The sequence below is a fragment of the Microtus oregoni genome, unplaced genomic scaffold (genome assembly GCF_018167655.1).
Source record: "Microtus oregoni isolate MIOR12 unplaced genomic scaffold, Mior012 000007F_ref0000211, whole genome shotgun sequence".
In the NCBI taxonomy this organism is placed as follows: Eukaryota; Metazoa; Chordata; class Mammalia; order Rodentia; family Cricetidae; genus Microtus; species Microtus oregoni.
In genome coordinates this window covers 9,872,728-9,885,619 of record NW_024543066.1, presented here as the reverse complement: position 1 = coordinate 9,885,619, position 12,892 = coordinate 9,872,728, and the positions used below count along the sequence as shown (strand labels likewise).

At 46.6% G+C, this 12,892-nt stretch overlaps 1 protein-coding gene across 2 annotated transcripts in view; it reads left to right on the top strand.

Moving 5' to 3' along the window:
• The window catches only part of Dna2 (DNA replication helicase/nuclease 2), a 32,368-nt gene that overhangs the window by 13,630 nt on the left and 5,846 nt on the right, over window positions 1-12,892 (top strand). The window contains exons 8-19 of one of the 2 annotated variants that reach the window (XM_041655750.1): window positions 169-331; window positions 1,452-1,646; window positions 2,466-2,696; window positions 3,965-4,081; window positions 4,157-4,266; window positions 5,882-5,991; window positions 6,680-6,904; window positions 7,857-8,050; window positions 9,316-9,405; window positions 9,491-9,695; window positions 10,854-10,943; window positions 12,155-12,337. In XM_041655750.1, coding sequence (XP_041511684.1) covers window positions 169-331; window positions 1,452-1,646; window positions 2,466-2,696; window positions 3,965-4,081; window positions 4,157-4,266; window positions 5,882-5,991; window positions 6,680-6,904; window positions 7,857-8,050; window positions 9,316-9,405; window positions 9,491-9,695; window positions 10,854-10,943; window positions 12,155-12,337 — 1,913 coding nt within the window. The remainder of the gene's footprint in view (window positions 1-168; window positions 332-1,451; window positions 1,647-2,465; window positions 2,697-3,964; window positions 4,082-4,156; window positions 4,267-5,881; window positions 5,992-6,679; window positions 6,905-7,856; window positions 8,051-9,315; window positions 9,406-9,490; window positions 9,696-10,853; window positions 10,944-12,154; window positions 12,338-12,892) is intronic. The other variant, XM_041655751.1, reaches the window with a different exon arrangement.

Below are 12,892 nucleotides of genomic sequence, written 5' to 3'. Positions count from 1 at the left end.
TAACTGATCCAGAGTCAGGTGCCCATGTTACTCTTTACGTGATTGTGGTTTACTGATCCAGAGTCAGGTGCCCGTGTTGCTCTGTATTTTTGTTTTGTTTTTAAACCGAAAGCTTTTACTGGTAGGAACCCTGCTCCATTCTGAAAAGCCGCCTTTACCTGTCCCCAGAACTGCTGAAGCTCAGGAACCAGCTGGCGTTCTCTCTGCTGCATCGTGTGAGCCGAGCTGCTTCCGGGGAGGAGGCACGGCTTTCTCCCTTGCCACAAATAATCGAGGAAGAGAAAACTTGTAAATATTGTTCACAGATGGGCAACTGTGCTCTTTATAGCAGGTAAACTTGCTGGCGTGCATGCGTGCGTGTTTGCGTATGTTTTAAGACAGACTCGTGTATCCCAGGCTGAAGATGACTTTGAACTTTTGTGGGGGTAGGGTCAGCTAGAGAACTCACTATGTAGACCACGCCTGGCAACCCTGAACTTGTGGTCTTCCTTCCTCTGTCTCAAGTGCTGGGGTTATAGATATGCATTGCTGTAATGAATAGTATAGGTGTTTTGGCTTTTAAGCATTCAATTCAATTTTTATTCGTTTTTATTTATTTCTTATTTATTTGTGCCTACGACTGTGTGCATGGGCTCCTGTGATCCCAGCACTCGGAGGCAGAAGTGAGAGGGTTGCTGAGCAGACGAGGCCAGCAAAGTCTTTGGAGAGAGATGCAGGTCACCTAGGCCACACGCTGAGACTCTGTCTCAAAAATACCCAACCTACCTTTGCCCGTAACTGCAGCCAAGGGAATCCAGTGTCCTCCTTCAGTCTCCAGAAACAACTGCACACCCACGGCAAGTTCATGCGCATAGATTAAGAAAAAAGCAAGGTCGTGGATACCTTTATCCCAGAGTGCTGGAGGCAGAGTTCCTCAGGACTGTAGTGGGACCCCGTTTGTTTGTTTGTTAAAGAAATGTTAGCCTGTGGTGTAAGCCTGTTTCTTGGAAATGTAATGTAATGTTCTCAGAATAGTGTGAGCTGTCATATAATGTGTTTGACGTTATAGAAAATGTTTTTAATTATTACGCAGAATTGGAGCCCCTAATTAGCTCTTCGTTTCTTTGGGTAAATCTCCTAATGTTGCAGAACTGAGCTCACAGATACTGTGCAAAAAGCCAAAATTCATTTTCAGTGAGCGTGGACACCAGGTACACCACACTGAGTTATCAGGGTGTCGTGAGCGGAGGGAGGGTAAGGCAGCATTGAGTTTTCCAATGCATTTCATCTTCATCTTGTTTTAAAAAAAAAAACACATGGCTCATAGAATCTTTTAAGGAAAACTAGAAGGAGTTAGGACAGTCATTGTGTGTGGGGGAGGGGGGCAGGGTGTGTGCACAGTTTAGGAAAACCTCTTCTCGTAGTCTGCCGGGGAAATGTGTGCTCAGCTCTGATTGGGACTTTGTATATAGAGCAGTTGAAGAACAGGTCGACGACACTTCCGTCCCAGAGGGCATGCTGTCCAAAATCCAAGAAGAAACACGGCACCTGAAGCCGACACACTTGAAGTATTTCAGTCTGTGGTGTCTCATGTTAACCTTGGAGTCACAATCTAAAGACCACAGGAAGAGTCACCAAAGCATTTGGTTAATGCCTGCTTCCAAAATGTAAGTGTTTACTGGATCCATAGTGGTAGGTAGCCTTTGGAATGCATGTCAATCAACGTTGTGTGGTGTGTCCAGGTCACGGTTCCCTGAGGACTCAGTTGCTAAAGTCTTGTATTGCAGGCATGAGGACCTGAGTTTTAATCCCCTGCATGCAAGTCAAAACTAATCCCAGTGCAGGGGAGGCTGGGACAGGTAGACCCCGGAGGTTCACTGGCCGGCTAGCACCGCCTCCTTGTCTAGCTCCAGGCCAGTGAGAGGCTATATGAGAAATCCAGATGAACGGTTCCCAGAGAAACACCCAGGGTGATCGCTGGCCCCCTGATGTACATGAGTGCACGCATCTGCACAGAGGTGCACCTGATCACACGCATACACACAGTTTTTAAAAAGTGTTATCAAAAGTTCATCTAGTCATGACCTTGTCATGGGTGACACAAAATCATGTTAAAAAGAACCAATAAGAGGTTATTAACTTTTTAGTTCTTTATAGTGGATTCTAGAAAAAAAAATTTTTTTTTTGAAGGACAAATGTGTTAGCATTGATTTCCAGGGGCCATAGGCCAGCAAGACTGCAGAGGGAGCAAAGGCACTAGCTAACAGCTACCCTTGATGATCTGGGTTTAATCCCTGCTGTCCACACTGTGAAAGGGAAGAACTGCCTCCTGGGAGTTGTCCCCTGACCTTCACAGGAGCAGCTTGGCCCATGTGTGCACACACAATAATAATCAGTAATTTTGAAAATTTTCATGGGCTATATAAACAAATAAAGAAAACAACATATATACAATGTCAGTGCACACGTCCCTCATTCTTTTGTAGGGAGGAGGGTGGCAACTGCATCGGAGGCCTGGTCCGGACCGAGCCTGTGAAGAGAGTCTGTGACGGGCAGTACCTACATAACTTCCAGCGGAAACATGGTGCCATGCCGGCCACCAATCTGATGGCCGGCGACAGGATTATCTTAAGTGGAGAGGAGAGAAAACTGTTCGCTCTGTCTAAAGGCTATGTGAAGCAGATCGACAAGGTAGCAGTCACCTGCTTGCTAGACAGGTAATAGCATGCTTCTTCGGGCAGCGGCTCTGTCAGTGTGGACCTAGAGGTCATGCATCCATCGGTTTATGGCGCAGTGTAGATGGAACCCAGTGACAGTGCTCGCCAACACACACCAGGCCTTAGATTCCAGTCTCCCGTGCCGTCAAAGTTAAGTTGCTGGATGAAATACAGCCATCACCATATTTTCATAACCCCAGAGAGACTTTGTCCCCATTTCCTTTCCCTCCCTAGCCAGGGTCAGCTATGAATATATTTTTCCCTTTTCTTTGAACGTATGCTCTTGGTATGTAGTCTAGGTTAGCCTAGAATTTACTATGTAGCCCATGCTGCCCTAGTAACTGTCAATCATTTATCTTAGTCTCCAGAATACTGGGATTATATGTTAAAAACTCTGTCTTCTCTATTCTCAGCTCTGCTCACTGGTTGTTAGTCCATTGACATCATCAGTTAAGACAATGGGGGCTGGCGAGATGGTTGAGGGGATACTTGTTACACCAGTCTAACCTTATTCCAGGAACCCACAGAAAGGCAGAAGGGGCCGGGCCGTAGTGGCATATACCCTTAATCCCAGCACTCAGGAGACAGAGGCAGGCGCATCTCTGTGAGTTTAAGGCCAGCCTGGTCTACAAAGCAAGTTCCAGGACAGCCCCAGGACTGTTTCACAGAGAAACCCTGTCTCAAAAAACCAGAAAGAAAGAAAAAAAAGGTAGAAGGGAGAGAGCTACCCCACAAACACAGGCTGTGGCATATCCGCCCCACACTTCACGCACACTCATACACAGGAATAATCTCCGTGATCTCCATGCCCCACTCAACAGCCTCTTAGGAAAGCTAATTCCTCCATCTCCATGTTAGCCAATAGCAGGAGGAACGTCTGTGAGTCTGAACACGCTGCAGAAAGGCATGATGGTGGAGTGTAGTTGCGATATGGGGGCCTTACAGATGTGTGGGCAGTTCTGAGACGTAAGCTATAAGGAAGAAAGTGATTAGAGAGGCCTTGGTATACGTGGTTTGTGTGTAAAAATTGATTCTTATTTTGTGTTTATATATGGGTGCGTGGGCTTGCATGTGTGGTCCAGGTTGTGTGTGTGTGTGTAGCTGACGTGACCTTGAACCCTGCTGCTCCTGCCTCCACTTCCCAAGAGCTGGGATTGCAGGCATACACCCCACCCTCGGCCCTTTTACACTTTTAACCGGTAGCAGTATGTGCCTTACACAGCCTGTGTGTGAAGTGAACATATCCGTGTGTATTTGTTTCGCTTTAGGAACTTATCGACACTCCCAGATGCCACCTTGTTCAGATTAGACCGGGAAGAAAAAAATGGTGATATAGATACCCCATTAGGAAACCTCTCTAAATTGATGGAAAACACCGATACCAGGTTGGTAACGATGGAGGAGCCGGAGTCCCTTTCTGCTTTTCTAAACATACTAATATGTTTTGCTTTCCTTTGCAGCAAGAGACTTCGAGAATTAATCATTGACTTCAAGGAGCCTCAGTTTATATCCTACCTCAGCTCCGTTCTTCCACACGATGCAAAGGATACCGTGGCCAACATTCTCAAGGGTATGCCGTAGCCAGCACTGTGATTTCATTTTCTCGTGTCCGGTTGCCTAGTGGTTGATTAGACACACAGTTATAAGGGCCAGAGAAATGACTTAGTGCCGCGCCAGCCTGATGAGCTGCGCTTGATCCCATTTGGAAACTGAAGATGCATTGGCTCTCATCCGTACTCCAGCGCTTCTAGGGCGAGACGGGAGGGTGGAAGCAGGAGGCTTGCCATGAAGTTCTCGGGCCCGCCAGCTCACCTTGAGTGCTGCATGGCAGAAATAAGGGAAACCCTGCCTCAGAGTGGTGAGAGGAAGCCAGACGGTGGCGCACAGCTTTAATCCCAGTGCTTGGCCGGGAGAGGCAGGCGGAGCTCTGTGAGCTGGAGGCCAGCCTGGTCTACAAAGCAAGTTCCAGGACAGCCAAAGCTACACAGAGAAACCCTGTCTCAAAACACCAAACAAAAGTAGTGTAAGGAAAGTACCAACTCCTGAAAATTGTCACCTGACCCCACACATGTGCTAGCACACTTGTTCCTTCATGCACATCACACACACAGTGAGTCTTACAAAGGTGGATACAGACTCTTTGATGACTCCGCGCGATAAAGTACTTGCCACACAGTGCGAGGATTGGAGTTCAGCTCCCCATCCCCTTCATAAATGCTGGCTGGGCATGACAGCTGGCCAGACCAGGGCATCCCTGGAGCAAGCTGGGTAGCCATTCTGGCCCATAATGGTGAATTTGGGGTTTAATTGAGAGATCCTGCCTTACCTGCCTCAATGAATAAGGTAGAACATGACTGAGGAAGACCCCAGTATGTATCAGCCTTGGGCCTTTGCATGCATGCACACACCAATGCACTTGTGCACATTTGAAAATGCATGCATATACATATGCATACGAAATACACATACACACTATAACAAAGCAAGGCGTGGTGGCCCACATCTATAATCTCAGTACCGAGCAAGTAGAAACAGCTGGATTCCTGAGTTCCTGGCCAACTATAACTACAAAATAGACCTTGTCTTAAAAAGCAAATCACTGAGCCTGGCAGTGTTGGTGCACGCCTTTAATCCCAGGCAGAGGCAGGAGAATCTCTTAAATTTGAGGCCAGCCTAGTCTATAAAGCTAGTTCCTGGACAGCAAAGGCTACAAAGAGAAACCCTGTCTTAAAAACAAGCAACCAAAAATCTATGTTCAGTTTTCTTTTTCTTATAAAAGGTGAATTTATGAGCAAGGCTTGGTAGTGTACAACTAATCTCAGCACTTTAGAGGCCAGGAAAAGAATACATTTCAGAGCCCGGCGTAGTGGCACATGCCTTTAATCCCAGCACTTGGGAGGCAGAGGCAGGTGGGTCTCTGTGAGTTCGAGGCCGGCCTGGTCTACAGCGTGAGTTCCAGGACAGTCAAAGATACAGGGAGAAACCCTGTCTCGAAAACCAAAAAAAAGGGGTGTATTTCAGAGACAGACTATTCCACACAATCTACATAGCAAGAGCCTATATCAAAACAAAAGTTCGCTTGGTGGTGGTGGAGCATGCCAGAGCTACACAGAGAAACTATCTTGGGAGGGAGAGTTCATTGAAATTAAATATTCTTGTTTTTGTTCGGTTAAATTGAAATACAGGTTTGAATAAGCCTCAGAGGCAAGCAATGAAGAAAGTACTTCTTTCAAAAGACTACACGCTCATCGTGGGGATGCCGGGGACAGGAAAGACAACTACAATATGTGCTCTTGTAAGCTCTGAAACTAACCTCTTAGATTGAATCCTTCCTTCCGAGTAGGCGATGCTTGATAACACGGCCACTGGGTTCTACCAAATGTGGTGGCTCAGACCTTTAGTTCCATCACTTGGAGGCAGAGACAGGTGGATGGATAAATGTAAGTTCAAGTCCAACCTAGTTCACATAAAGAGTTCTAGGCCAGCCAAGGGTACATGGACCCTCTCTCATCAAAACAAAATAATTATAAATTAACTTGGCATGGTGGTACAGGCCTGTACCCACACCACTGGGGGGGGCGGGGTTTCACTGTAAGATTGACATGATTAATAGCATAATACAAATGCCGTGGACTGACAAGATGGCTCAGCAAACAGAAATGCTGCTACTAAGCCTGGGGACCTGAATTCAGTTCTAGGATCCATCTGGAGAGGGAGAGAATGACTCCTGCAGGGTGCCCTCTGGCCTTCGCTTGTGTGCCACGGCATGCACAGAAATAAATAAATAAGATGTAGTATAAAATTAGTGCTGTATAATTTTTATAGGTCATTTTGGTTTTATAAATTTTTTTTTTGGTTTTATAATTCTTTAGGAAAGTTATTTAATCCGTCTCAGATTCTGTTCTCACTAACTTTGTGTCTGTCTGAAAACTCTTAAGTTACCTGGATTCAGAGCGATGTTTTCCTGTCTCTCGTCTCTCTAGGTGAGGATCCTCTCGGCCTGTGGCTTCAGCGTTCTGCTGACCAGCTATACACACTCTGCTGTTGACAACATTCTCTTGAAGTTAGCCAAGTTTAAAATCGGCTTTTTGCGTTTGGGTCAGTCTCATAAGGTCCATCCCGATATCCAGAAGTTTACCGAGGAGGAGATTTGCAGATCAAAGTCCATTAAGTCCTTAGCCCTTCTTGAAGAGCTCTATAACAGCCACGTAAGTCTGATTCCCTTGTGTGTGCTCAGGCATGTAGACATCACAGGAGAACCTCTGCTGTTTCTCAGGTGCTGTCCTCCTCCTTGTTGTTGAGACAAGATTTCTTTGTCCTGGAGGTTGCCTCTAGGCTGGCTGTGGAGCTCAGGGATCCACCTGTCTCCACAAAGTTTTTGTTTGCCTGCCTCTCTCCCTCCCTCCCCTTTTTATTTATTTTTTTAAATATTTATTTATTTACTTACTAAGTATACAATATTCTGTCTACGTGTATGCCTGCAGGCCAGAAGAGGGCACCAGACCTCATTGCAGATGGTTGTGAGCTACAATGTGGTTGCCGGGAATTGAACTCAGGACCTTTGGAAGAGCAGGCAATGCTCTTAACCGCTGAGCCATCTCTCCAGCCCCCTCTCCCTTTTTATTTGAGATGGTCTCCTAGACCAGGCTCACTTGCCCTTGAACTCCTGATCCTCCTACTTCAGCATCCCTAGTGCTGGGATTATAGGCCTGCACCTCCATGCCTGGCTTGCTGTTGAGTTTGGGGACTCTTTATGCACATGTTAGGTGCTGGTCCTCTTTTTGCACACAGGGTTTCCTGATCTTCCTCTGTGTAAGTTGCCTTCTTGTCCTCTTGCAGAATAAAAGAGTTAGTAACGCGCCAGGTATAATGGTATAGGCTTGCATCTCAGCTACTCTGGAGGCTCACGCCAGAGGTCCCCTCAAGCCCAGCAGTTTAAGGCCAATCTCTGCTACATGGGGGGGGGGGATCCTGGGGTACATCGGTACATCGCAAGAGTCTGTCTTGAAAAACAAGCTATAAATGTTTCAGAATTAAATAATATTAAGGGGTTCTTGCTGTTGGAGGGGGATAGTTTTTGATCTTTTAATTTAAAAAATGGGAGAACCCAAGTACCTTCTTTGACATACTAACAGGCTTGTTTGCTCTGCTTGTATTTAGCTGATAGTTGCAACGACCTGTATGGGAATAAATCATCCAATATTCTCACGGAAAACCTTTGATTTCTGTATTGTGGATGAAGCCTCTCAAATTAGTCAGCCCGTTTGCCTGGGTCCCCTTTTCTTCTCTCGGAGATTTGTGTTGGTGGGAGACCATCAGCAGCTTCCTCCCCTGGTTCTAAACCGCGAAGCAAGGTAGGTAGGTGCTCTTGGCTTTCTACTGCTGTGTCAAACACTGATCAAAGCCCTCTTGGGGGCAGATTTTATTTGACTTACAGATTACAGTCCTTCCTTGAGGGAAGTCAAGTCAGGAACTGAAGCAGAGACCATCAAGGAACACTGTTGACTGGCTTGTTCCCAGGCTCACACTCAGCTGCCTTGTTTATGCAACCCAGCTCCCCTCCCCCACCCTCACTCCATCCAGTAATGGTACAGTGGGCTGAGCCCTCCTGCTCTGATATTAGTTAGCAGTCATGAAAATGCTACCAGACATTCCTGTATGCCAGTTTGATGGAGACAATTCTTCCATCGAGGCTCCCTCTTCCAGTGTGTTTAACAACAGTGGAGACAGCTGATATTTCATTTTGGTGTTATTTTATTTTTGAGATAGGATCTCACTATGTATCCCTGGCTGGCTTAGGACTCACTATGTAGAGAAGACTGGCCTTAGACTCCGAAATCTGTCTGCATCTGCCTCCCAAGTGCTGGGACTAACGATGTACACCCTTACACAGGCTGAGAGCTGAGACGGCCGACCCGTGTCACCACTCAGTGTTGACGTTTTAACTGTAGGAGCCGGGGGTGTAGCTCAGTTCTCAGACTGTTTGCCGTGCACGAAGCCGTGGGATCCATCCCCAGCAGTGCATAAATCTGGTGTGGCGCACGCTGTAATTCCAGCCCTGGAGAGATAGAGACAGGCAGATTAGAAATTCAAGGTGATCCTCTGCTGCCTCCAGGTCTTGGGGTCCCTGGGATACTTGACCCCCCCCCCCCCATCTTAATATAAAAAAGTGAGTTTTATTGTTAAGCGGGATTTTTGGGAACCAGTGAGGTGGCTCAGTAGGAAAAGCACTTTTTTTTTTTTTTTTTTTTTTTTTAGTTTTTTGAGACAGGGTTTCACTGTGGTTTTGGAGCCTGTCCTGGAACTAGCTCTTGTAGACCAGGCTGGCCTCGAACTCACAGAGATCCGCCTGCCTCTGCCTCCCAAGTGCTGGGATTAAAGGCGTGCGCCACCACTGCCCGGCTTGGAAAAGCACTTTTACAGGCCTGAGGAGCCAAGCTCGATCCCTGGGGTCTCAGTAAAGGTAGAAGGAGAGAGCCTCCGACCTCCACAGGAACCCTCCATTGGGGTGCCGAGCACACATGCACACACATAGCAGTAGGTAAAGCTAAAGAATTAATCGGGTTCTTTTGAAGGACGATATGATGTGCTTATGAGCCTGACTGTGGTTTGTTGGCAGAGCCCTGGGCATGAGCGAGAGCTTGTTCAAGAGGCTGGAGCAGAACAAGAGCGCCGTCGTGCAGCTGACGGTGCAGTACAGAATGAACAGGTGTGTGCGGCCACCACAGCCCCGCGTGCTCGGCGTGGTTATTTTCATCTCCGTCCAAGCTGAGCTGTGTTTGCTCTCCTTCCAGTAAGATTATGTCCTTAAGCAATAAGCTCACATACGAAGGGAAGCTGGAGTGTGGATCGGACCGAGTGGCCAACGCCGTGTTAACCCTGCCCAACTTCAAGGATGTCAAGCTGAGCCTGGAGTTTTATGCCGATTATTCTGATAACCCCTGGCTGGCTGGAGTGTTTGAGCCAAGCAATCCTGTTTGTTTTCTTAATACAGATAAGGTAAAGTTAGAATGAAGAATTGTCTAAGTAGTTTTTATATTTGTCCTAATATTTTAAGTTTCTCAGTTCCCTGTTTAAGCTGATTACTTAAAACCAAATTTAGTACATACATACTTTCACATCTCAACACAGCGTCACGATCTTGTCTATCATTCCTGGGTTGTTGTTTATTTTTTTTTTTCTCAAGACAGGATTTCTCTATGTAGCCCAGGCTGTCCTAGAATTCATTCTACAGACCAGGCTAGTCTTGAACTCAGAGATCTGACTGTCTCTGCCTTCTACGTGCTGGGACCAAAGGCGTGTGCCTCCACTACTCCATAGCTTCTTTTTAAGACAGTATTTTATATGTAGCCCAGTCTGTCCTCAAATTTGGAATAATCCTCCTGCCCCAACCTCTTGAATGCTAGGAATTTTCTTTTGTGCTCAGGATTGAACCCAGACCTTTCCTGTATAGTAGACAAGCATTCCCACTGAGAACATGTCACACTGCACACTCTAGAAGGAAAGGCTGCCAGCCTGCTGACACACCTGTAATCCCAGCGCTTGGGGTGTGGAGTTAGGAGAATCAAAAGGTCAAGACCGTTGTGGGCAGTGTAGTTTGAGACCAGCCTAGTTTGCCTGAGACAAACAAACAAAGAAACCCCGCAGATATAGTACGCACCTGCACTCACAGTTTATTTTCAGTCAAGCACGTGCGTGTGTGCGTGTGTGTGTTACACACGTGTCTGATGAAGGCTATATGAGGATGGCGTGAGGAGATACCACTTGGAGCATTCTCTTACGCTGGAGCCTGGGACGCTTTTCTGCTGTATTATTTTAATAAAAGGCAGCAAGATAGCGCCAGTGACAGAGCATCTGTGCGGAGCCACAGTAGTTGGGAGGGCTCTTGCCAGTTCCTGTCTTTCCTGCCTTTGGTGCCTGAGAAACAAACAGCGGTGAGGAGAGAGGGAGCCAGCCTGGGCTGCCGCGAGCCATTATGAGTCAGTTTCCTGTGCTCTTCTGAAGATAAGTTGCCCGTGGTGCACGTGTGTGTCTGTGGATTGTGTAGGACCATTTTCAATTTACCCTCAACCCCAGCAGTCAGGTCCTTGTAGCCCCCTGGGTCCTTGCAGCTTAAACCTGACCAATTGCATCATTGTCTCAAATTTCTCTGCTTAGGTCCCAGCTCCAGAACAAACTGAAAATGGTGGCGTGAGCAACATCACAGAAGCCAGGCTCATTGTCTTTCTAACCTCAATTTTTATTAAGGTAATGCATAGTTTTCAAGGCTAGTCTATATCCATATGGAGCAATTCAAGATTGACTATTTTATTAAATATTGCGAGACTCTAAGAAACAAAATCTGGTGTTATGCTTGTTTATTAAGATGAGGGGGGTTAGGGCAGGAGAGATGGCTCAGTGGTTAAGGGCTGATGCTCTTAGGAAGAACTGGAATTCAGTTCCCATCGTCCGTGTTGGACATTAAACAACTACCTCTAACTCCAGCTCTAGGGATCCAAAGCCCAACCCTTAAAAACAAACAAACAAATAAAATATAAAGAGACTGTTGTTTAGAAAACTTAAGAATTTTTTTGTTCTATTTTGTGGCAGGGTTTCTCTGTACATAGCTCTGGCTGTCCTGGAATTCACTCTAGTCCACCTGGCCTCAAAGTCAGAGATCCATATGCCTTTTTCTCCAGAGTGCTGGGATTAAGGGCGCACACCACCAGGCCCAGTGAAATTAATTTAATCCTTTTATGGTGGCAACTGAAGTTTCTGTTTAGTATCATTGTGTAGTGTCTTGAGTGTAGGTCATTAGAAACTTGGGTGTGAGCCTGGCGGTGGTGGCGCATGCCTTTAATCCAGCACAGGAGGCAGAGGCAGGTGGATCTCTATGAGTTCAAGGCCAGCCTGGTCTACAAGAGCTAGTTCCAGGACAGGCTCCAAAACCACAGAGAAACCCTGTCTCGAAAAACCAAAAAAAAAAAAGAAAAAGAAAAAAGAAAGAAAAAGGATGAAAGAAAGAAACTTGACTGTGAACGGGATAGCAGAAGATCGCGGGACTAGGGAGAGAACGCAGTAACTAAAAGTGCTTTGCTCTGCCAGCTGGAGGACCTGAGTTCAGATCCCAGCACCCGCATAAACGTCAGTCGTGCCTGTCCTGTATATCAGGTGGAGACGGAGAAACCTGGTTATCTAGACTTGCCAGATTGGTGAGCCTGGATGTAAGTGAGAAACCCTGCCTCACTCTGTAAGATGGAGATCAAGGAAGATACCCGGCACCGACCTCTGGCCTCTGCATCCACAGGCAGCCCCCTCACACACAGGCACCCATACATATACAAGCCACTTCCGTGTGCAAAAGACAAAAATTTAAAATGTTGAGGCAAAAAATTAAATATTTAGCAATAAATTCAGTAATGCTTAACGAGCTTAGAAATCAGGATGTTTTGTTTAAGTCGTGTTTGTTTTCCTCGCAGGCTGGCTGCAGCCCTTCCAGTATCGGCATCATTGCACCGTATAGGCAGCAGCTAAGGGTCATCAATGACTTGCTGGCGCGCTCTTCTGTCGGGGTGGTCGAAGTTAACACAGTCGACAAATACCAAGGCAGAGACAAGAGTCTCATCCTGGTGTCCTTCGTTAGGAGTAATAAGGACGGAACTGTGAGTTGACTGTTTGCTAATTCATTTGCGCTCTTTCTGCCTCCCTCTCTGCCATTTATGTTTGTGTACCAGTGTGTGTGCCTGGTGCCCCTGGAGGCCAGAAGATGATGTCAGATCAGATCCTCTGGAACTGCAGTTAGGGATGGTTGCGAGCTACATTGTGTGTGCCGGGAATTCCACTGCCCTAATGCACTGAACCATCTCTCTCCAGGCTCCCCTTTCTCTCTCTCTCTCTTTTTTTTTCATTTTAAACAAGAAGTTTATTTAAACAACAAGACGCTTGACTTGAAGGGAAAACTATCTAGGATCGCCGGGCAGTGGTGGCACACGCCTTTAATCCCAGCACTTGGGAGGCAGAGGCGGGCAGATCTCTGTGAGTTCAAGACCAGCCTGGTCTACAAGAGCTAGTTCCAGGACAGGCTCCAAAACCACAGAGAAACCCTGTCTCGAAAAACCAAAAAAAAAAAAAAAAAAAAAACTATCTAAGATCATTTTGTTCAAGAGTAATTTATCCCCACTTAAAGACAGATTGCCCTATATGTAACAGCTACGTAC